The sequence below is a fragment of the Arachis hypogaea genome, chromosome 12, assembly GCF_003086295.3.
Source record: "Arachis hypogaea cultivar Tifrunner chromosome 12, arahy.Tifrunner.gnm2.J5K5, whole genome shotgun sequence".
NCBI lineage: Eukaryota > Viridiplantae > Streptophyta > Magnoliopsida > Fabales > Fabaceae > Arachis > Arachis hypogaea.
In genome coordinates, this window is record NC_092047.1 from 117,730,118 (window position 1) to 117,755,086 (window position 24,969).

General features: G+C 34.6%; 2 protein-coding genes across 2 annotated transcripts; both read left to right on the forward strand.

Moving 5' to 3' along the window:
* The first annotated feature begins 6,400 nt into the window (after positions 1-6,400).
* On the forward strand, positions 6,401-7,543 carry LOC112729471 (uncharacterized). The gene is made up of 2 exons (XM_025779657.3): positions 6,401-6,785; positions 7,291-7,543. Exons 1-2 carry the CDS (start codon positions 6,554-6,556, stop codon positions 7,494-7,496), a joined length of 438 nt encoding a protein of 145 aa, XP_025635442.1. The 5' UTR covers positions 6,401-6,553; the 3' UTR covers positions 7,497-7,543.
* Positions 7,544-21,659: 14,116 nt separating this feature from the next.
* On the forward strand, positions 21,660-23,441 carry LOC112728710 (uncharacterized). The gene has a single exon (XM_025778970.3). It carries the CDS (start codon positions 22,759-22,761, stop codon positions 23,344-23,346), a length of 588 nt encoding a protein of 195 aa, XP_025634755.1. The 5' UTR covers positions 21,660-22,758; the 3' UTR covers positions 23,347-23,441.
* The last annotated feature ends 1,528 nt before the right edge of the window (positions 23,442-24,969 follow it).

Consider the following 24,969-nt stretch of genomic DNA (forward strand, 5'->3'; position numbering starts at 1 on the left):
TTAAACTTTTGAGATAAGTAATTTTATGATATAATATCATAATTTTATATTAGAAAGATTTTGACTTCAATTCTTAATGAATCTCAAAAATTTAAAAAAATAATATATATATATATATATAATGCCAATACATGAAATTTGGTGTCCAATTTTCTATTTCTTATTTTAATTACCCTCCTAACATAATTCAAAAATATTTTACAGTTACTTATTTCTTTTTTTTTTCAAAGGCAATGAAATTTCATTAAAGAAATAGAATGAGGTGTCCACATTACAATGACTGAAATAAGCAAAAGGGAATCTCCCAAAAGGTCATCTGAAGAGACCAAATTTAACATCAAAAGAAAAAAGTGAAACATTGGTAAGAGCAACTAAGGGAGAGAGTGATGAGGAAGGTCTCTCATTTCTCTGACTAGCTTCGTCGCCGAGGCTATTACTTCCACTGGGTTGCGGCGTGTGCCCTCATAGAACCAGCTATTTCGTTCCTTCCAAATCAACCAAAGGATTACAGCAATCTGTTGCAGCAGCGAGTTCCCTCATGTTCTACCATGCCCTCGAACTAACGCCAACCACCATGAGCTGAATTCAATGGCCTCCGAGCTAGGTAAACACCAGTTGAGTTGAAAATGCTCCCAGATTTCTTGTGTTTCTCTGCATTTAACCAAGCAATGAAGCTGGATTTCCTCTGTTTCGTGACAGCAAGGGCAGATTTCACTAGTGGACGGGAATCGGTGATGGAGAAGAGAGGAGACTAGTAGACATTCATGGCATGCTTTCCAGAGGAAGATTTGGATTTTGTGGGGGGCTGAGAGCTTCCATAGGGATGTCCAAAGGTCCTTCAGACGCAAATTTGGAGGGCCAAGCTCCAAGGGCTCGTGGAAAAAGTTGTAGGCAATCTGGTATCCTGCAGCGACACTATAAGTGTTTGATCTGTGCAAAGCCCATTTAATTTTATCACTATCACCTTCAATCAGAACTGATAAAATTTTGCTACTAATGTCTTCGGTAAAAACTTGCTGAATCATATTTGTATTCCACTGGCCGTTTGAAGTAATTAGATCTTTAACCCAGAAAATTGTTGGATGCTTGATGAGCTGATTGTAGATGGACAGTGAAAGGATAGGGAGGTGAAAGCCACGGGTCTTCAAAGATTCTAATTTTTGAGCATGTGCCAACGCTCCAAGAGAGCCCCTTCTCAACCACTTTGCGCCCCTCTAGTAAGCTGTGTCACCCCCATGAAGGTGAGTTTCTAGTATCTGCTTTTAATGCATTGCAATATCGATAATACTTTTCTTTTAATATTCTAGATAGGAGTGAACTTGGTTGTGTTGTTATTCGCCAAAACTGCTTCCCCAGTAAGGCTAGATTCTGCGTCCTGAGGTCCTTGATCCCTAGTCCCCCTTCCTTCTTAGGTCTTGTCATAGTATTCTAGCTGATCCACACCATTTTTCTCTCTGTACCTCGTTGTCCCCACCAGTATTGAGAGAGCATGCTATGAATTTTTGGGATGAGTGTGTCTGGGAGCTTAAAACAGGACAGTGTATATATAGGAACTGCTTCTCCTACTGCCTTGAGTAATGTGTGTCAACCTCCTGCTGACGAGGAATGCTAGGGGGCCAGCAATTTTTGTGATTTGTAGCCATCAAATAGCTATCAAGATAGTTTTAATGGTGTGAGATTGGTGTAAGATTTCATCCGATGGCTCACTTTTCTTTGCTGGTTACATGCTGGCCAGAATTTAACAAAGAAAAATTTTTAAATAGCCAAGGAGAGCCTTATTCAATTCTCAGTAGTTCTTCTTCCATATCAAAGAAAAATTGAAAGACATTAGGTTTTATTTCAGTAACTCTGAATCCTTTTGGCTTACTCCAGATTGCTGTTAACGCATTCTCCGTGGTGCCTGTTCTGAATTGTCTATTAGCGAAAATTCTGCCTGTCAGGCTATTGGCACAGGCTTGAACCCCTTCTATGATATCTTCTTCTCCAGGAAATACCACCCCTCCACGGCGATCTTCTGCATTCTGGTTCCTCCAGTCAGTCTCTTCTCTCTTATCGCCCATACTGCAGCGTCTTAATGCAGTGCTCAGAACTGGATCAGATCCCAATTTAAATTTATTAGGTTGAAGAGCCTTAGTAGGCGCTAGAATAAACCCTAGCAGAGCATTAGAGAAGCCTTAGTAGGCGCTTATTAGTATTGAGCCTAGATTATTTGAATCTTACAGTTACTTATTTTTCTAACATATTTTACTAACAATTCTAAAAATTCACGCATAATTTTTATTCAATTCTTTACTCCCAAAATCTCTTTCTTTTATTTTTTTTATTTTTTTGTGGCCATATATAAAATGAAAAAAAGAATAATTAGAAGCCAACAAATGTTTAATAAGTGGTGATAAATAGTTTTTTTTTATAGATCTTATTATATTATGAGGTATTCATTTAAATTATATTTTGTTAATTTTATGTTAGTCTTTGTTTGTATAGTGTCTATCCAGCAGTTTAGCCTCGTTCTAATTATTCTATTAGAATTTTTTTTGTAATCATAAAAAATATATCTTTTTTATTTTTTTTTTATAATTTCATCCATTCTACTGCTTTTTTTTTTACCTCTTAATACACTTTGTTATATTTTTCTTGCTGCCATTATTTTTTTACCTTCAACATCATCGATTTCATCACATCCATCGTTACAAATTTCATTTAGTTTTACTGTAGTTACTACATTCACGTATAACTTCCACCTATATTTTTTTCTCTTTAATTTACTTACCCAATTAATATTTTCATTATTCTTTTACCTTTTTAATTTGTCCCTAATATTTCACGTACAAAGATAGTGTTCTATCTTTTTCTCTTACTAAGGAAGAACTAATTTTTTTATCTCATAGGTATTCTTTATTTTTTTTAAATATATCTGTACCTATCAATGATGAATTGGAAACGTCTAATATTTTATTAGAATCATTTTTTCTTTTTTAAATTATTTTATATGGGATAATATTATTTTTTTAATTTTAAATTATTAATTATACAGAATATTATATTTAAAATTTGAGTACATGAATATTTATTTTTAAATTAAACTAAAATAAATGAATTATATTACAAAAATATAATTTATTTTGACTTCTATAATATTATTTATTTGGCATATAGCACTGGTTATTTGATTATCGTAAAAAAGATGTAACATATAAATACTTTGTGATAATTAATTACGGTGGATGAAGAGAATGTGGAAGGAGAAGAAAAAAAGGAGAAAGAACAAAGTAATATAATAATGGTGACTAGATAATGACAGGTATGTGTACAGAGAACAATAATAAGAGAAAGAATAATGTTTGACATAGTAAGGAGATATAATAAAAATTATAAATTAATAATTTTGAAAAATAATGAAATTAAAGAAATTTTAAAAAATTAAATATAAAATTAAAAATTAAAAATAAAATATTTTTTATCAATTGAAATTATACATGAAGATAAAGAGTCCTTTGAATATAAATTTTTATCTCGACTTCAAATTAAATACTATTAAAAATAAATAATTAAACTTAATAATATCTATAAATAGTTAATTTGTAACTAATATTTCTAAATTTTTATTTTAATTTTGTTATGCATAATAACAACATAATAAATTTGTTTAATATCTTATTTAATTTAAATTTATAAATTTTATACATTCTAAAAGTTAATTTGATAATTTGGGTAAAAGTTTTAAATACTTTATGTCTCACTTTTTTTAGCGAAACTTCAACAACTCATAAAAGTTAACAGAAGTGATAGACAAGATTAAAAGTTGCAAACTTGCGATAATCATACTTGGTGATAATTAATTACGAACGGTCGGGTGAAGAGAAGATGGAAAGAGAAGGAAAAAACGAGAAAAGAGAATAAGGTAATATAATAATAATAATGGCGATGAGACAATGACATGTATGTGTATAGAGAATAATAGCAAGAGAAAGAATAGTGTTTGATATTGTAAGGGATATAATAAAAAATTAAAAATATAAATTAATAATTTTGAAAATATAATAAAATTAAAGATAATTTAAAAAATTAAATATAAAATAAAAAAGAAAAATAAAATATCTTTTAACAATTGAAATTACGCATGAAGATAGAGAGTGTTTTGAATATAAATTTTTATCTTGGCTTCAAATTAAATACTAATTAAAAATAAATAATTAAACTTAATAACGTTTATAAATAATATTTTTAAATTTTTATTTTGATTTTGTTACACATAATTTTTAATTGAATAATCTTGAAGCGCTTATATATTTATTTTTATGGTCAATAAATCTGACAGCTTTTCAAGACTAAAGAAGTTATTGATAAGAAGATGTATGATGAATTACGAAGAATTTTTTCTAAATACACAATTTTTATACTCTCCTATTTTGTTTATTAATTATTCTTATATTTTGATATTTAAAAACGAAAAAGATAAGTATTCTGATTTATTCTATTTTTCACTATTTATAAAAAAAAATGAAGATCTCTTCGTATTTAGATTCATATTTTGGCCTATCACTTAAAAAAGATGAAGACAAATATGAATATTCATGACATTTAAGTAAAAATTATCTTTTATAAATAACTAACATGTATTTTGGTTTATATATACTCTTTTTAAATCAGAATAATGTTATTATTATTATTATTTGAATTATATTTTGGTTTATAGTAATTTTAATTTTAATAAAATATGATATAAATAAAATCACGTCAATATTAAAATAAAAATATATTTATCTAATAAATTTAAAGAATGAATAATATATTAATAAAAAAATAAAATTAATTTCTTAAAAACAATAGAAAAGCGGCTGATTTTAATTTTGCTATAATAAAGGTTAAATTATATCGTTATAGAATTAATTAAATAATGGTTAAATATGTATTTATTAACCTTTGATTGATGATTTAGATAAACCGAAATTTATATCTAGCTTTTATATAAATAGTATTTAAATATAGTTTCTTAAAACCAAGTTTTTATGAATATTTAAACATTTCCCTAACTCCATTCAAATTTATTCACTCGGATCATTTTATTGGGATAATCCTATTCTAATAATATTAGATGGGATAATTATTAAGAAATCTATTTATATAGAATACATATTAAAATATAAAATATATATTAAAAATAATTAAATAATATATATTTATACATAAATATAAAATTACTGATTTATTGTCTAATTTTTTTTTTTGTGTAGATATAAGATTTGTGTTAAGAGACTTAGATATACATGTTATTAGAGGTGTTCGCGGTGTAGTTTGGTTCGGTTTTAAGGGAAAAAGTCATTCGATTCCGAACACTTAATTTATGTGCGGTACAGTTTAGATTGGATGAACTTTTTTTGGAAATCCGATCCGATCCGATTACAAGCAGTTTGGATCGGTTTGGATTTGCGGTTTTTAAATAAAAAAATTAAATACATATAATAAGTCTCGACATCAAATTTTAAATAACCAACAATGACATAACAAGTCTTAACAATATCTTAAAAAGTCAACGATAATATAACAATAGAAATAAAATTATAGGTTAGTTAAAATAAATAAATAAATAATATTTTGAACATAAAATATTTATTAAATAATAATAATACATGAATAATAAAAAATATATAACAAATTGAATATGTTATAAGTATAATTGTAAATATAATAATAAAATAATAATATTATAGCATATTGTGCGATTTGGATTGGATTGGATCGGTTATGAAAAATAGATTCGAAATCCGATCCAATCCAGCGGTTTGCAAAAAATATAATCCAATCAAATCCAAATTACTACGGTTTTAATTGATTTTCGATTTAGATTGAAATAGATGAGTGGTTTAATTTGGATCGGTTTGGATTTGAACACCTTTACATGTATTACCTACCTATCGATACTATTTTTATTTTAACTTAATCTCCATAAAATATTATTGTGGTTTTCCTTGTAGACCTATACATATATAGCATAGGTTAACAAATAGAATATTCTATATTCAATCACTTTCATAGAATGATATATCCATCTGGATTATTGAAGCAAAAATTTGGTAAATTCATTTACTCAAAAGTCAAAAGTAAAAAAATAAAAAATAAAAAAGCCAACAGATTCTTCAAGAAAACCAGCTATAAAATAAATGAATCTGTACTCCTTGCTACTATTTTAAGGATATTTAATTTGTTTCTTACTTGAGGTAAAAGAAGTTAAATTAACAATTTAAAAATCTTGTTGGATCTTAGCTTTTCATGATTAAAAATAGATTACTAAAAAGTTATTTTAAATTATATATATCACCATGAGACATATCATAGTTATCATCACCATCATCATTATACCTTCAATCCCTCACATTGTTCTTCATCACCATCATTTGGTTTTAAAGAAGAAAAAAAAATGGCTCTAACTATTATTCCCATATTTCCTTTCATTGAGTACTATGCCATATGCACATCATCATTTTTCTTAGATGAATATTATGCTTGTATATGTTAGCTATATCTATATCTACGTGTAACTAAAATTCTTCACATGATCCCAACCAAATTTAATTTTAATTTTTCAATTAGAACAAATAGAAAGAGGGAAAAAATGGAGAATAATAGTTCAATGAAAATTGGAGTCATGACTGTTTTTGCTGTTTCTGGAAGCATGGTTCTTTTGATTCATCGAGTTCATAAGCATATGCTCAAGAATTTCATGGAGAAATTTGAAGTTGAAATTTGTGGTTACACACCACATGATGAGCATAAAAGCTTGGATGGTATGTATATTATGATTTGTTAATTAATTTTAGTTTAATTATTCTGTTAGTTTTTATAATTTTATCAAATTTATAATTAGGTCTTTGTATTTTTTTTCTTTCAATTGAATTTCTACACAATTTTTAATTTTATAATTAGATTATTTCTAGTATAAAAAATATTATAGTTAATTGAATATTTTTTTACAAATTAAAAATATTTATAATTAAAAATCTAATTAAATTTTTGATAGTATATTTTTTTATTGAAATATTCGGTTAATTTTAACGTTTTTCTACGTAAAAAGGACTTAATTATAAAACTAAAAGTAACGTAGAGATTCGATTGAAAAAAAAATATAAAGACCTAATTACAAATTTAGTAAAATTATATAGATCAATAGAATAATTAAACCATTCATTTTTCATCAATAATTCTCTTATTGCCTTTTTTTTCTTTAATTAATATCTTATATAGTTGAAAAGAATAAATTAAATGATTTCTCTTATTTTAATTTATGTGTAGAATCTCCGAAGAAACATCAAATAAAGAAGAAGGTGCGGTTCGCTGAGTATGTGTTGGAATTTCCAATAGAAAAGACACAACATATTATGAAGGATGACAAGGTTTTAGTTGGAGAAAGAGTTCAAAACTGTGGGTGTGAGGAATTGAAAGATATCATGCCATACACTAATAATATGTATAGGGGAATTTTGAAACATAGGAATTGATTAATGGTTGCGGTTGTTAATATATTATTAATTCTTTTATTCTTTTACGAGTGATTTTTGTTATATTCAATAATTGTTCTTTAACTTTTTTTATATATAAAAATTTGTCATTAGTTATTTTTTTAACATATAATAAATTCCTTTTTTTTCCAATAAGTAAAAAAGTCAAGTTCAAGAGATCAGAATAAAATAAGATGAAATATATATATATATATATATATATATATATATATATATATATATATATATAAAATAACAAGATTTATTTAAAAAAAAAATTAAGAAGATTACGCTTTCAATATCTTGAAGAACCTAGAGTCATTCTATTAAATTTTTGGGGCCTGCTACACATACAAGTAAAAAGGCCGTACAAGTTTTACAAGTTATCAGCCCAAACTTCATTAACACGCGCATTAACTCATTTTGAATGGAGCGTAACTACACGCGCCCCACTCAAACGGTTCCTCTTCGTCTTCCTCTTCCTCTTCCTCTTCCTCTTCCTCTTCCTCTTCCTCTTCCTCTTCTTCTTCTTCTTCTTCTTCTTCTTCTTCGATTTCATGGTTTCTAAAATTCTTTTTCTTCTTCTTGCTGCACGTTCTTCTTCCTCTTACTCTTCTTCTTCTCCTTTTCTTTCGTTTATGCACGTTCTTCTTTCTCGTTTTCCTCTTTTTCTTCTTCTTCATTTACGTCTTTTCTCTCTGTTTTCTATTTTTTTTCAATTTTTCATGGTAAAATCGTTTTTGAAGAAGAAGAAGCAGCAGAAGATGAGGAGGAGAAAGAGAAAGAGTTCTGAATTATGCATAAGATGTACTTCAACGAATTTTGGTTTGGGTGAATTCTTGTAACCGTTTGGGTGTATTTTCTGTAATCCCTTGGGTGTATTTCTGTAATCATTTGGGTGTATTTGAGTGATATCTGACTGATATCTATGGGTGTATCTGACTCATATCTATGGGTGTATCTTACTGATATCTATGGGTGTATTTTTCATTTCAGAAAAAATGGCAGGCAGAAACCAAGCTGAAAAAAATGTAAGAACAAATATATGTCTTCGATCAAATCAGTTTTTCATAATAGAAATATATCTAACTCTAATTTTGCTTTGTTTACAGCAAATCAAGGACCTAAAGTGTGCAACCCATCTCTTGAGTGAGAAATTCAGAAATATGAGCGAGGAGAAGTGATGCAATAAGACTGTCCAGGCCATCCTCATTGTTATTGAGTCCATTTTGTCAGATAGATTCTAATGATATTGTCACTGATTAATGTAACTGTTATATACTCTTGTAAGAAATTGAACACATGGTGTAAATATATTTGATCCAATTATAAGTAAATTTTTTTTCCATAATTAAACTCTCTCTGGTGTATTCAAAATGTCTGATTTACAGGTACTATAATATGAAGTGGTGATCCAGATAGATTGGAACCCATATATGACGGTCTGCATAGAGATCTGCATAATACACCCAAACACAGACTATAAATACACCCGATAAAAAATTAAATTTACACCTCTACTGCAGATTTTAACCCAACACTACCTGAAAGCCACTTGTTGTCCACAAGACCAAAATTAATTAAACTCTCTCTGGTGTATTCAAAATGTCTGATTTACAGGTACTATAATATGAAGTGGTGATCCAGATAGATTGGAACCCATATATGACGGTCTGCATAGAGATCTGCATAATACACCCAAACACAGACTATAAATACACCCGATAAAAAATTAAATTTACACCTCTGCTGCAGATTTTAACCCAACACTACCTGAAAGCCACTTGTTGTCCACAAGACCAAAATTTAGCAGAAAATCATTCCAATTCCTATCAAATGAGTCTTTGCTATGAGGGTTTCATTTTTCCTCTTTGCTACATGTAATCAATTGATTCTTAATCTCGTTTTTCTTCCTATTTGTGCTCCACTTCGCCCTGATTCAGCTGACAATCTGAGGTTGAATCATCTATTATCTTCAAAACGAGTTCAAACTTTGATTTCAGAAACCAGAAAATCGAAAAGAAAACGAAGCTGGAGTTATAGAGAGAAGAACTAACGTCAATGACGAAGAACAAACCAATGAGAAAGGAGAAGAAAAGAACGATCGAAAAACCAGGGGAAGACGCGCGAGAAGAAGAACGATGAAATTTGGAAAGAAGGAAAACAAAGAAGGAAACAAATCTTTTAAATTTGGTAGTTATACAAACGCGGGATCTTTGTATAGCATGTGTAAGTGACGTAGGAGTTGCAACGCGTTTTAGTGGATTAGGCGTTAATGAACTTGTAATAGTTACAAGCCCTAATCGCTTGTATACTGAGCTTTTCCCTAAATTTTTACTCACCACATAATTATTAAGGATCTGAACTCTATCTAAAAGTTTGTTATTAGTTAATGGATTGCTGTATACAGAAAGCAGAATTCAAACCCTTTAATACTTACTTAAGCGAACTAGTCAGCTAATCACTAGATTTACTCAATTTGGTTTATTTTATTTTGTTTTCTTTTTTTTTTTTTGGTAAGTTTTTATTTTGTTTTCTTTTGGACCTCAGTTCTCCAATACTACACAGGCCTAGGCCCAACAAAAAATTATAAAAACAACCCAGAAAAATAGAGAGGCACATGATTAAGGTCAAACTTGAAAACAATCAAGACCCAAAAAAAAAAATCAATAATCAATCATACAATAATCTTGTGTTTTTCATTTGACCTATTTATCTAAATTAAAGTCAACGATCATCCTGTATTTTACTAATAGTTTAAATCACGAAAATTTCAAATTGAACTCCGAATCCATTTTCTTTTTGCTATAAATGCAAGTTGGAAAATAAATGGAGTGAGTGATGAGAGCAGACTCATAGGACAGTTGAAGCTAGAGGAAAAAAAAGGATGAACACAAATTAAACAAGAACATAGTCAACACTATATTAGATAGAATCTCAATTTAATTTTTAAAATTTTAAAATTTTATAATATTATAATTTTAAATAAATTAATCAATTTTATAAAATTATAATAAATATAACAATTTTATGATTTAAATATTGTTATAATTTTATGTTTTACGTATTTAATTTATTTTTTTAATTTTAGGTAAAATTTTAATTTTTTGGTCAACTCTTCTTATCTAATACAAATTATAATGCTATTTTATTTAGTGCCCAATTATGCTTCCTATGTGCTCGTCATTGATATATAGAAATCTAGAAGCAATAACTGTTAAGCCTAATTAATATCTCCTAATCAATGGTTTATTTTGTCCTTCCAAACACTATCAACTAATCATCTATCTACATATACATTAAACTTTAAATTTGATTGGTTAACAATATAAATCAATATTTTATACACTTTTAAGAAGTATTAGAAAAATTATGGCCTAGAATAAATTCTATATATATAACATCTGGTAGTAAAAGTTTGCTGAAATTTTTTTTTTATGAGACAATTTTTTTCATAAAAAAGAATGTATAAAATATCTCATTAATTATTTAGCATAACTTCCAAATTTTAATAAATTAAAATAACCTTTTATGAAATATTATTCTCTCCTTCAAAATATATATATATATATATATATTTTGTTCGTACCCTGACCCAACGCTAAGACCCAAGTGTAAACAAAAGGCCCAATCCAAAAGATTGAGCCTACACTGACCTTCATCCTACGAAGTCGGTTCTTGCTACGACTTGCTCTAAAGAAGTCGAGAACGACGATTAGCTGGCAGATAAATACTCATTCAAATGGGTAACTGCCCCTAAAATCTCTCAACCCACTTCCAGGAGCCATATCCCAACTTCTCTAAGATAAAGGGACGGTTATCCACCTTAAAAGGGGGAACTATTTCAACGGTGGTTATTGGTTCACCACTATAAGTACACTGACACTCCTCAGGTATCTCTAAGTCCCAATACTCTCTAGACCTGCTCACACCCTTGCTGACTTAGGCATCGGAGTGTCTTTGCAGGTACCACCCCCATTCGTTCATACTCACAAGTCGGACGGAGGCCCCCAAAGCGCAAACCCGCTCGAAGGCTTCCTTCCTCAGACGATTGGGATAACCCAGCGAGTCCAGCCCAATAATCTCCGGTTACCCAACGTAACATTGGCGCCGTTGCCGGGGACCCGAGAGATCAACCAGTGATGGCGGACGAATCACCAGAAGATGGCCACATGGCGTCTGATTCCGAACAGGAAAACCTGGATATCGGAAACAACGACGCGAACCCAACTCCCCACCAGGAAGCCAGCGATCAACACCGGGAAGGCACCTCCAGGCTTAAAAATCCAAAGGTGAATTCCTCGGATGGACGGGAGTCAGGAAAGGAAGGACCACCCCACGCAACCAAGCTAATGGGGTTGGTCCACGGCCACCAAGGCCGTTTGGAACAATTGGAACAGGAGTTAGAATGACAATGAGAGGCGGAGCGAAATCTCATGGAAGAGATAGAGCGACAAAAAGAGTTAGAAGAAAAACTCTTAAAACTAGAATCCTCCCTTAGAAGTCGAAACTCCCGTAGCGACCGAGAAGAGTCGCCCCTGGGAGGAGAAGATCTGTTCAGTGAGGACATCATGAGGGCAAAAGTTCCAAGAAACTTCAAAACCCCTGATATGAACCTCTATGACGGAACCACAGATCCGAAGCATCATTTAAGCAATTTCAAAAGTCGGATGTATCTGGCTGATGCTTCTGATGCGACTCGCTGCAAAGCTTTTCCGACCACCTTATCAAAAGCAGCGATGAAGTGGTTCGACAGCCTCCCACCAAGATCGATCACCAGCTTTGAGGACCTCTCAAGAAAGTTCTTGATGAGGTTCTCCATCTAGAAGGATAAAATAAAACACGCACCGAGCCTCCTGAGAATAAAGCAGGAGGTCGGAGAACCTTTGCGGGACTATATGGAAAGGTTCAATAAAGCGTGTTTGGAAATTCAAGATTTGCCCACCGATGCAGTCATCATGGGGTTAGTAAATGGACTCAGAGAAGGTCCCTTCTCACAATCCATATCAAAAAGGCACACCACCTCCCTGAGCGATGTACAAGAAAGAGCAGAGAAGTACATCAACATGGAGGAGAATGCCAGAACACGAGAGACGAGTTGGTGGTCCGGGCACGCCCCCTCGACAAAAGAGAAAGCGAGAGGATGGCGACAGAAGAGACCCACCGCCACAAACCCCCGAGAGACACATACATATGATCTCGTGAGGATTTGCGGGTGGGGGACTCACCAAGTCCTCTCGCAAGAGACACCTCAAGCGAGTCTACCAGGTCGGGAATGAATCACCCGACCTTCCCACAATCTCATTCACAAAGGATGATGAACAAGGAGTAATCCCTGGGCATGATGACCCAATGGTGATAACCATGATCCTAGCCAATGCCCACCTCCACAGAACCCTAGTAGACCAAGGGAGTTCGGCAGACATCCTTTTCAAGCCCGCATTCGATAAATTAGGGTTGGATGAAAAGGAGTTAAGAGCCTACCCTGATACTTTATATGGATTAAGCGACACTTCGATAAAGCCACTGGGATTTCTACCCCTCCACATGACCTTCGGGAAGGGGAAAAATCCAAAACTCTGAGCATAGACTTCATAGTCATCGATGTGGGGTCAGCATATAATGCCTTGATTGGCAGAGCTACCCTAAATCGACTCGGAGTGGTGGTGTCTACCCCTCATCTTTGCATGAAATTCTCGACATTTGTGGGGATAGCAACGATACGGGGAGACCAGAAGTTGGCAAGAAAATGCTACAATGAAAGCCTGAACCTGAGAGGAAAAGGCAAAGAAGTCCACACCATAGAGCTCGGTGGCACAAGAACTAAAGAAGAGCTGCGCCCGCAACCAGGAGGAAAAACTGAAGAAATACAGGTCGGCGAAGAGGAAGGGAAAAATACCAACATAGGAGCTAACCTAGAAGAAAACTTAAAACAAAGGTTGACAAAGCTCCTAAGAGAAAATTCCGACCTCTTCGCCTGGAAAGCTTCCGACATGCCAGGGACAGACCCCGAGCTCATGTCCCACCGGCTCTCGGTCCACCCGGGGTCTCGACCTGTACAGCAGCGAAGGCGTAAGCTCGGCCCAGAACGAGCTCAAGCGATAGAAGAGCAGGTACAAGCACTCCTGGAAGCCGGCTTTATTAGAGAAGTTAAATACCCAACATGGCTAGCAAATGTAGTGTTAGTTAAGAAACAAAACGGCAATTGGAGGATGTGCGTCGACTATATCGACCTGAATAAGGCATGTCCCAAGGACCCATATCCACTCCCAAGCATTGATACCCTAGTGGACTCCAGCTCAGGGTATCAATACTTGTCGTTTATGGATGCCTACTCGGGATATAATCAAATCCCGATGTACAAGCCAGGCCAGGAAAAGACATCATTCATCACGCCTAGAGCAAATTATTGCTACGTGGTCATGCCTTTCGGATTAAAAAACGCAGGGGCCACGTACCAAAGGCTGATGAACAAAGTGTTCGCTCCCCACCTCGGGCACTTAATGGAGGTCTACATAGACGACATGCTGGTAAAAATCCGTGAAGAAGCCGACCTCTTCACGGACCTCGCACAAGTTTTCAGCACCATAAGGGCGCATGGGATGAGACTAAATCCAACAAAATGCACCTTCGCGATGGAGGCTGGAAAATTTCTAGGATTCATGCTAACCCAAAGAGGGATCGAAGTAAATCCCGACAAGTGCAAAGCCATCCTAGAAATGAAAAGCCCAACTTGCTTGAGAGAGGTCCAACAACTGAATGGCCGACTTGCAGCCCTTTCCAGATTCTTGGCAGGGTCAGCATTAAGGTCCCTTCCACTGTTCTCTCTGCTAAGAAAAAGATGCCGGTTCGGATGGACTCCAGAATGCGAAGAAGCATTCCAAGAGTTCAAAAAATTCTTGAGCCAACTTCCAATCCTCACCCGACCTCTAGTCGGGAAAGAACTTGTCCTATATTTGTCTGTAGCAGACAAAGCTGTCACATCGGCCCTAATACGAGAGAATGAGGTCAGACAGCATCTAGTGTACTTCACCAGCAAAGTTCTACAGGGCCCCGAACAAAGGTACCACAAACTAGAGAAGTTTGCTTACTCCTTGGTAATAGCCTCACGGAGGTTACGGCCCTACTTCCAAGCCCACACAATAAGAGTCCGAACGAACCAACCTATGAAGCAAATCCTCCAAAAGACGGATGTTGCAGGGAGAATGGTTCAGTGGGCGATAGAGCTCTCCGAGTTCGACTTGAAGTATGAAATTCGGACAGCGATCAAAGCCCAATGCCTCACCGAGTTCATAGCAGAGTACGTAGGAGACCAAGAGGAAATGCCAACTACATGGGAATTTTATGTAGATGGATCCTTAAACAAGACAGGAAGCGGTGCAGGCATAATACTGGTTAATGAAAGGGGAACTCAAATAGAGGTATCCCTCAAATTTGAATTCCCAGCTTTAAATAATCAGGCAGAATATGAAGCCCTGATTGCAGGATTAAGGCTAGCAGAAGAAGTCGGTGCAACAAAAGTGATGATATACAGCGACTCTCAAGTAGTAACCTCCCAGATAAACGGAGAGTATCAGGCCAAAGACCCAAACATGAAGAAATACTTGGAAAAAACTCTGGAATACCTCGGGCACTTTGCAGAAACCGAGGTTAAGCACATAACTCAGGATCTCAATAGCAGAGCAGACGCCCTCTCCAAATTAGCAAGTACTAAGCCAGGAGGGAATAATAGAAGCCTGATCCAGGAAACTCTCCAAGAGCCCTCTGTGGTGAAAGCAGAGGGCAAACAAGATGTCCTTGAGGTATCCGGGCTAAACCTCGGATGGATGAATCCCTTGGTCGAATACCTAAAATTCGACATTCTTCCCAAAGAGGAAAAAGAGGCCAAGAAAATCCGGAGGGAAGCACAATATTACACTCTGGTGAAAAATATCCTCTATAAAAGGGGAATATCAATGCCATTGCTGAAATGCGTACCGATCTCAAGGACCACTGAAGTACTAGAAGAGGTTCATAGTGGGATTTGCGGGAACCATCTTGGAGCCAGGTCGCTAGCCAGAAAAGTAATTCGAGCTGGATTCTACTGGCCGACCTTGCAGAAAGATGCCACAGAATTTGTGAAAAAATGCCGACCATGTCAAATGCATGCAAATTTCCACGTGGTTCCCCCCGAGGAGCTCATTAGTATAACTTCTCCATGGCCCTTCGCAAAATGGGGAATGGATCTGTTAGGACCTTTTTCCCAGGCTCCTGGACAAGTCAAATACTTAATTGTGGGAATAGACTATTTCACAAAGTGGATAGAAGCAGAACCATTAGCCACTATCACAACCCAAAGAAGTCGGAGGTTCCTCTACAAAAATATCATCACAAGGTATGGGATACCTTATTCCATTACTACAGAGAATGGAACCCAGTTCACCGACTCTACTTTTAGAAGCTTAGTGGCCAGTATGAAGATCAAACCTCCGTGGAACATCCACAAGCAAATGGACAAGCTGAGGCAGCTAACAAAGTCATACTGGTAGGACTAAAGAAAAGACTACAAGATGCAAAAGGGGCTTGGGCTGAGGAGCTCCCGCAAGTGTTATGGGCCTACCGGACGACACCACAATCCGCCACAGGAGAAACACCCTTCCGACTTGTCTACGGCGTAGAAGCCATGATACCAGTAGAAATCAGCGAACAAAGTCCAAGGGTGATCCTCCATGATGAGGTCGGAAATATACAGGGGTACAAAGAGGAGCTTGAATTGCTCCCCGAAGTCCGAGAGCAAGCCCAGATAAGAGAAGCAGCGTTGAAACAAAGGATGACCACCAGGTACAATAGAAAAGTCATTCGAAGGAGTTTCACCCCAGACGACTTGGTCTTGATCAGAAACGGCATTGGAGTCAACAAATCGGGGGAGGGAAAGCTCGCTGCTAATTGGAAAGGACCATGCAAAATTAGCGAGGTCTTAGAAAAAGGGTATTATAAGGTGACCGACCTAAACGGCACCGAGTTACCAAGGTCGTGGCATGCTTGTAACATGAAAAGGTACTATAGTTAAATGCGAACTCTACTCCCTGATGTACTCTTTTCCCAACTTCACGATTTTTTCCCAAAAAATCATAGGGTTTTTTCTGAAGAAGGGTTTTTAACGAGGCATCACAGTAGAGACTAAGGGAGAATGGATTATCAAAAACCCTTAGTAGCAGCAAAAATACCTTCCCAAATAAATAAAGATCTTTTACAATATCTCTTATAAATTCCTTCTCGTTTGTTTTTCTTTCTATGAAACGCACCGACTTAAGCTCGACAAAGCATGAAAATCCCATGAACCGACCTAGATGGTCGTCAGGATAAAACGACGAGGTACAAGTCAGTGTAAAGAGGTTATAAAAGTTGATCGTGAAAAACTCGAAAACATTCCGACTCATAAGTCGAAGTGAAAAGCCGAGCAGCAAAGAAAACGCATCGCAAAAATAACCTAAGTCATAGGAACTCAATAAATCAAAAAATTGAGTATGAAGAATACCAAAAAGAGATCGAAAAACCTATCAAAAAAGCTAAAGACTGTCCTAAGTCCTTAAAGTTAAAAGGCTCAAAAAGGACAGACAGCCAAGAAAAAGGTTTTCAAAAAGATCAAAGGGATTTTTCAAAAACCAAAGTCAGAAAAGCATACACACAAAAAGGTAACCTAAACCCTTATCCAAAAAAGGGTATTTCTAAATATTTTGTTTACGGCCTTAAAAGGCCAAGGAAAATGTCAACAAAGTCACCACCACGACAAAAGAGTTTAAAAAAGAGGGGACCCACAGGCCGGGCCCCCATATAGCCACAAATATTTTAAAGAGTATCACCACCAGAGCCGAAGGGAGTAGTCGGATCACCACCAGAGTCAGGGAGAGTAGTCGGAGCGCCATCAGGTCCAGGGAGAGAAGTATCCATAGGAGCCGGAGAGGAGGTTCTGTGAGCCTTCGAGGAACTCGGAGCATCCTTGGAACGAGGAGGGGACTCTATTATCCTCTGCCCTCGAGTCTTTAAATCTGAATTGGTGACATACTTGAGAGAAGGAGGAGAGACTATAGCCCCATCAATGACGAGCTTATCAGGATCCAAAGGGGAGAGATCTAGGTCGGGAGCAAGGACTCCGACCTGCTCCTTAAAAATCCTCCAAGCTTCCTCGGCCTCGTCAGCAATGGAATCTTCCAACTCGGCATAAGCATTCCGAGCATTCAGTAAATCTTTCCTCACCTCCACAAGGTCCTCAAATAAGCTTGAATAACTCTCCTGTGCCTTCAACCTTAGGCCCTCCTCCATGTTGCACTGAGCTTGCAACTTCCTTTCCCTCTCCTGAAGGCCATCCCTCTCTTCCTTCAATTTGGCAACCTCTTCCCTCAGCGACTTCTCCTGACCTTGATATAAGAGGAGCCTCCCCTCCAACTCCTCAACCCTCGAGGTTGAACCCAGAGAGCTAAGGGGAGTCTTCTCAAACATATCAAGGAACTTTGTGCAAACCCCCGCCGTCCTGATACTCTCTTGAGCCAGAATAGTGAGGTGGTTCCGAATAGAAACATCATCCATACCTATACGGGTATGAGGATAGATGTATTTCCGGACAAATTGAGGTGCATCCACCTTAGCCTCACCTTCAAAAGAAGAGCTAGACTCTAAAGTCTTGCGCTTCTTCTTCTCTAGCTCAGGGGAAGATCGGGGGGAGGGGACGGCTGAGAAGAAGCCGAGGAGGAAATAACAATAGGTCGGGAAGGGGTCCCCAAATTTTGGGAAGAAGGAGGAGGAGGAAGAGAGGAGCTAGTTACCCTGGCGCCGCTAGTCCTAGCACGAGACATCGCCTTGGCCTCCTGAACTCTCTGGAACGACTCCCTGGAATTCTTCTTCGCCATCTCTGTAAAAAATAATTGATAGCCAAAGTCAGCAAAACAAGTCGGAAGAAACGAAGTCGAAAAATATAAACAAACCAAAAGCTACCTAATCGTGTCTGGACAAAGGTCGGAGCCCCCTGAAGAAACTTTTTGGTATCCAGATAAGGGGCCCTCCCCCACACTTCTCGGAGGAACCCCACAATGGCTGCCTCCACTTTATCCAGGTCATCCAAACTATATTTCTCACAGGGGGAGGCCTCTAACCAGTACAAAGGAAAGCGAGGAGAAGAACTCTCATCCAGGAAAAAGGGGTGGTGACCCTCTACAGCTTGAACTTTGAAAAAATAATTTTTGAAGTCGTGAAAAGATTCATCAAAAAGGGTGAAGACTCTCCGACCTTGAATAGCTCGGAAAGACACCCACTGTTGCTTGTTATTTTGCCTACTAAAGGGCTTGGTCATGTGGAAAAGGAAAAAGAAAATCCTCAAAGAAGTCGGAAAGTTTAAAGCATGGCTAATGAACTGGTAAATTTTCAGAAAACCCCAGGAATTGAGGTGAAGCTGGGTAGGAGCAACACGGCAGTGACGTAGAACAGCGATCTCAAAATCAGAAAAATGGAGGAAAACGCCCAGGCGGGTGATCATACTCTCATACATATAGAAGAAATGAGGGGCTGCCTCAGAAGCCCTCCCGAAACAAACCCGGTCTTCAGGACCCGGGATAACCAACTCATACTTCAGCTCATCCTCATCAGAGGTACAAAGTCTATGATGAGTGCGGAGGTTGGTGATAAAATCGGTATCAACCATAGGCTCCTCCCCCAGAACGGTAACATCCACCCATTGAGCAAGGGTTTCTACAGAAGACATTGTTTCCTAAAGGTTGACGAAAACCTACAAAGGAAAAAGAAAATAAAAGATCAAGAACAGGGTCTCTAAGGGGACATGGAATCAAACAGAAACCTACAAACCAACTCCTTTCTCCAAAAAAGTAAAAGCATGCAAACAGAAATACTGCATAAAAGAGAAGAGGAGAAAAAACTAACCTTTACCTGAGAAAAAGGTAGAGGAAGATGAAAGCCTTCAAATGAAAAATTCCCCACGAACAGATGAGAAGGAAATTTGAAAAATTGCAGAAACGAAACAATGAAAGAGAGGGAAAGTATTTATAGACACGTTAGGGGCATAATGGTAAAAACAAAAAGCGGTCATTAATGAGTGCACCGTTACCAAGGTAATTAATCCCTACACTAACCTCTAACAGACACGACATTTGATTAGACGCGACTGTGAAAATCAAAAGTCACGTCGGTTTCGAATAATCACGTCGGTTCCCTCACAAGTCGGCTACGACCCCGAGTAGAATACTCGAACCCAAGTCTTGAAAAGAAATTGGGCTCGAGTAGGGGCACTGTTCATACCCTAACCCAACGCTAAGGCCCAGGTGTAAACGAAAGGCCCAATCCAAAGGATTGAGCCTCACCCTACACCGACCTTCATCCTACGAAGTCGGTTCTTGCTACGACTTGCTCTAAAGAAGTCGGAAACGACGATTAGCTGGCAGATAAACACTCATTCAAATGGGTAACTGCTCCTAAAATCTCTCAACCCACTTCCAGGAGCCATATTCCAACTTCCCTAAGATAAAAGGACGGTTATCCACCTTAAAAGGGGGAACTACTTCAACGGTGGTTATTGGTTCACCACTATAAGTACACTGATACCCCTCAAGTATCTCTAAATCCTAATACTCTCTAGACCTGCTCACACCCTTGCTGACTTAGGCATCGGAGTGTCTTTGCAGGTACCACCCCCATTCGTTCATACTCACAAGTTGGACGGAGGCCCTTAAAGCGCAAACCCGCTCGAAGGCTTTCTTCCTCAGACAATTGGGCTAACCCAGCGAGTCCAGCCCAATAATCTCCGGTTACCCAACGTAATATATATATATATATATCCAAAGTTGGGATTTGGGAATGCCTTTAAAAAGAAAAAAAAAAAAAAAACGTTGGGGCGGTGCCTTATCAAATATTCTACTATTTGAAGAATATTGAAAAGTTAGACACCACTGAACTTATGCACATATATGAATTACGTAACTCAAATAAGAATAATTTTCAATTGCAAAATTCATTAATCGGCACTGATACTTTAGTTCGAAAGTATTTTTACGAATCTTATACGTATATAGAGGTAGCAAAAAAGTTTCAAACAGAATTAAGCAAAAAATGTCTCAATCATATCTTATACGAATCTTATACTAATATTGAATTTCATATATTATTATTATTATTATTATTATTATTATTATTTGAGAAAAAGATTGTTGTATTTCGTTGCTATTTCAAATTTTGTAAAATTTTTAAAATAATCAAATCATATATTTCTATGAACATAGTAATGTATAAACATAAATATTTATATAATTATATAAATAATTCTACACTACTAATAATGAACTAGAAATCTAGACATAATTTATAAAACAATCTTAAAAACAACTTTTATGTAATACAATTTCTAACCATGCATATATTTCTCAATTACAACTTCAAATTTGAAGTGTATGTACTTTGTAGGATTATAAATAAATAAAAAAAGATTTATATGTACTAAAAATCAATTATTAAATTAATTTTTATGTATTTATATATTTTTTATTAAATAATCAACAATTAGAATAATTAAATTTCTATAAATAACTAATTAAATTTATTTATAATAATAATATAAAATATGAAATATATATTTTTATATGCAAGAAGTGATTAATGACTATTTTTTTATAATAAATAAATAAATAAAAGGCAGTCCTAGCTTTGAGGTATTGGATAGGAACAAATAAAAGAGAAAAGCCAAACTAAATTAAGGGACACGTAACCTTTGATCTCATCTTTAAGGGTTCCAACTTCCAAGTAGGCCCTACATGGCTACATGGAACACCACTTATTCTCAAACTTAAAACTCCATTACTTAATTTAATTATTAGTTACTTCTTATCAACCACATGCGTTTTAATTTGTGCAAATATGGAAGTTGTGCAAAGTAATGTACTCTGCGTGTAAAGTGATGATTACACAAGTTGTCGACATTGGATATCAAATATAAAAATATAAATTGAAAAACCCTCACACCCAACTGCCCAAGTTGATTTTTCTGTGTGTCACACTTAGTTGATTATTGTATTTTATTTAATTAATCATTTTGTAAAGAATCGATATTGGAATATCTTTTGTCATTTAACCACAAGGCCTAATAAAAAAAATCCAAAAATATTGATAGTAAAACTGGAAAAAAAATATTATTGAATATTAATATTGTAATACACGTTAAAATAAAACTGAAAAAATTATTGTGTAAGGTTTAAAAGAAGAATATAATTGTAATTAAATTAAACTACAAAAACAAAAAACAAAAAAACTAATGTCAAGTAGTGTGGCTAAAGTCCAAATATGTGTTCTGTAATATCCGTCACTAAAAATCCGTCACTATCTGCAATCTAGAAACTTAAATACAGAACCCTCTTAGCTGCCATTACGTGTGCTTGGTTTAAGGCCATGTCCTAATCCAAGATTACACCTAATTAATAACTTATAATTAAACAAACCCAACAAAAAAAAATTAGTTTCATACAAAATAATTAATAACTCTACTATTATTGAATAATCAAATTTCTTACATTAATACAATTAGAACTTTTTATAAACAACAAATAAGTATTTATATATGATGATTTATTTTTAGTATATATAAAAAAAAAAAAAAACTCAACTAAGAAACACCATAATAGAAATTACCTTAACTGTCAAGAGATTAAAAAAAAAATAAAAAATCAATTTTTTTTCTAAAAAAGGATAATTAACTCCTTATTAGCTGCCTCATCAAGATCCTAAATACCGATCAAACTAGTGGTTATGTTTTTTTTCAATTATATATAAACACTTCTCAAATATTAATTTTTCTAAATTCATTTCCTCTTTTCCAATCCTCAAAGAGACAAACACCTTTTGTCTCCCTCTACAATTAAATAATTCTCCTCCTCTCTCGCTCCATAGCCATGGATGAAGCTTAGGTCAATGATCGATCTCTAACATAGAGAGAGATCGATTTCAATTTTCTTCAACCAAATTTATAATATTTTTCACACCCCATTATTTTTATTTTTCCAATTCAGCAAAAAGTTTCAATCTTTGTTGTTGGGTGTGTCAAAATTCGATCAAATCATATAAAGGGTTGAAGAAGGCATTGAAAGAAGAAAAAAAAAAGTACCAAAATCCAAAACCCCATCATTTCCTTTTTCCAAAGAAGCTTCTCTCTCCTTGTTTTCCGTTACATAACGGTTATACAAGGTAGTTAAAGTTAGTTACAAGTTAGTTACAATCATATTTATCTTTTGTTATGTCCAATATGATTGTTCTCCGGCAAACATCCTTTAATAATCATCGGCACCGGCGACAGCAGCAGCAGCTCATCCATGGCGGCCATCAAGGCGGTTCCAAGAAGTCCGCCGGGACAAAGATCGGAGAGGTGATCGGCGGTGCAACCGCCGTGTGTTGTTGTTTTCCCATTGGTTTGGCCAACGTTGTGTTCCTTGCTATTTACAAGGTCCCGGCTGGTCTCTGTAGACAGGCGCTGCAGAAAAGAAAGCAGCGCCGTCGACTGAGACAAGCCAGGAAAGAAGGGTTATACCCTCCAAATCGTTGTTATAGCTACGCCTTAGACGAGGAATTTGGAGGTAAATTTTTCGGCCGCGGCGCCGGCGAAGAGGATGTAGCTAAGAAATTGAAAGATGAGAAGTTGGAAGAGGAAATGATAGACAAAGAGGTTATGGAGCTTGAGAAGGAGATGTGGGAAACATTTTATGGCACTGGGTTTTGGAGAAGTTGTTCTAAAAGAGATAATTCATCATCACAAGGTTTTATTAGCATTGTTTCTGGTCCTAATGCTCAAGTTCATGATGCTAAATATTGTACAGAATTTATCTAGTGGTGAGATTTATATATATCAATTTTCTCTAGCTAATTTATATTTATTATTTTCTGATCTTTATTCTATAATAAAAAATTATCTTAAAATAGCAATTTTTTTTGTCTTCTTAATATTACCATCATCTTAACGAGTAAAAACAGTAATAAACGAAATATATATATATATAAAGAGAGCAATTTTGAGATTATGACTAGCATAATTTTTGTAGATACATTAATTCTTTTGATAAACTCAGGTTGAGCACTCTATTAAAGTATAAACCTTAATTTAGAATGAAAAATTTATAATCCAAAATTCAAATTAAACATGATTGTTGTCTTCAAGTAGATATGATTTTTCTAAAGCAAGGCTGCATGGAGAATTTAAATTTGTGTATAGTTTGGTTTATTATTTTAATTTTTCAATTAATATACTATATATATATAAGTGTGGTTTCTAAACATTGATCATGGTGATTTTGTTGTTTTGGGTTCTCCTTTGTTATTCACTATGTGTTAATCATTGATGTACTCTGTAGTGTAAGATCCTAATGCAATAATTATATATACTTCTCAGATAAGCAGTTAAATTTAAGGGTCATCAAGTAATTTTTTTTTTCTATTAAACTTTGTGTCTTCTTAATTGACAATCGAATAATAGAGGGAACTTTATCACATTAAGAAAGCGTTTTAGACCATTAATGCTAAATTTCTTGTTATATGTCAACGATTATGTTAAGTGTACATTAAAATTAGTTATTAAAATTAGTTATCAGTATAAAATACACGTTAGAATATAAATATATATTAAAAATAAATAAAATTATATATATATTTATACACAAATAAATTAATAATTAATTTTAGTGTACGAATAATATTTTGTGATATTGTAAACAAAATACGATGAAATTAAACGAAAAAATAGATGATAAGATTCTCTTATATATATGCTGCTAATGAGTTATATCTCAAATGGTATAATCTCTCCATACTCAATTAAGAGGTTGCGGATTCGAGTCTCCTATTTTTGGTAAAAAAAAAAATCTCTTATGCTAAATGTGGATCAAGAAGATTTCATATGTTGACTTTGTTTATTACCAACTTGCATATGTAATTTTTTTTCCCCTTCTAATTAATTAAGGTATGTAAAAGCTAATATTATAAGGGAAGAGATGAAATATTAACACTATTATATTGTCCATGGCTTGTTGGATTGTCCATAATAGGAATTTTCCGTACAGATATATCTTTTCCATATTGGAATTTATGCCACTTCTTACTCTTTGCTTTTGTAAAGAGAATCATCAAGAAAATATGCAAATTCTTCTTGATTAAACATTTATACTCATTTTCATATATGCCACTTGATGGCTCCTAGCATTGATATTATTTTATTTTTCTTTTGGTTAAGAACCACAATAAAGCAAAACAAATAGTTTAATTTACGATTATGACCTCATTCTTAATCATTTTTTATATTAAGTAAGGAGCACTGTATATTTTTTTTTGGTTAATTAAGCAAATCTTAGTTTTTTATTTATTATATTTCATATCAATTGTTTAGATTTATGGTTTAAAATTTACGATAATTTATTTATTTTTTAACCTTTAAGAGCAAGTTAATTATTTTAAAAAAATA

Excerpts from the sequence above, each read along its gene's own strand:
- LOC112729471 (XM_025779657.3), top strand. The coding sequence starts at position 6,554 with ATGATCCCAACCAAATTTAATTTTAATTTTTCAATTAGAACAAATAGA. Across the intron at positions 6,786-7,290 it reads TGAGCATAAAAGCTTGGATG|AATCTCCGAAGAAACATCAA; the intron begins GTATGTATATTA and ends ATTTATGTGTAG.
- LOC112728710 (XM_025778970.3), top strand. The coding sequence starts at position 22,759 with ATGTCCAATATGATTGTTCTCCGGCAAACATCCTTTAATAATCATCGG.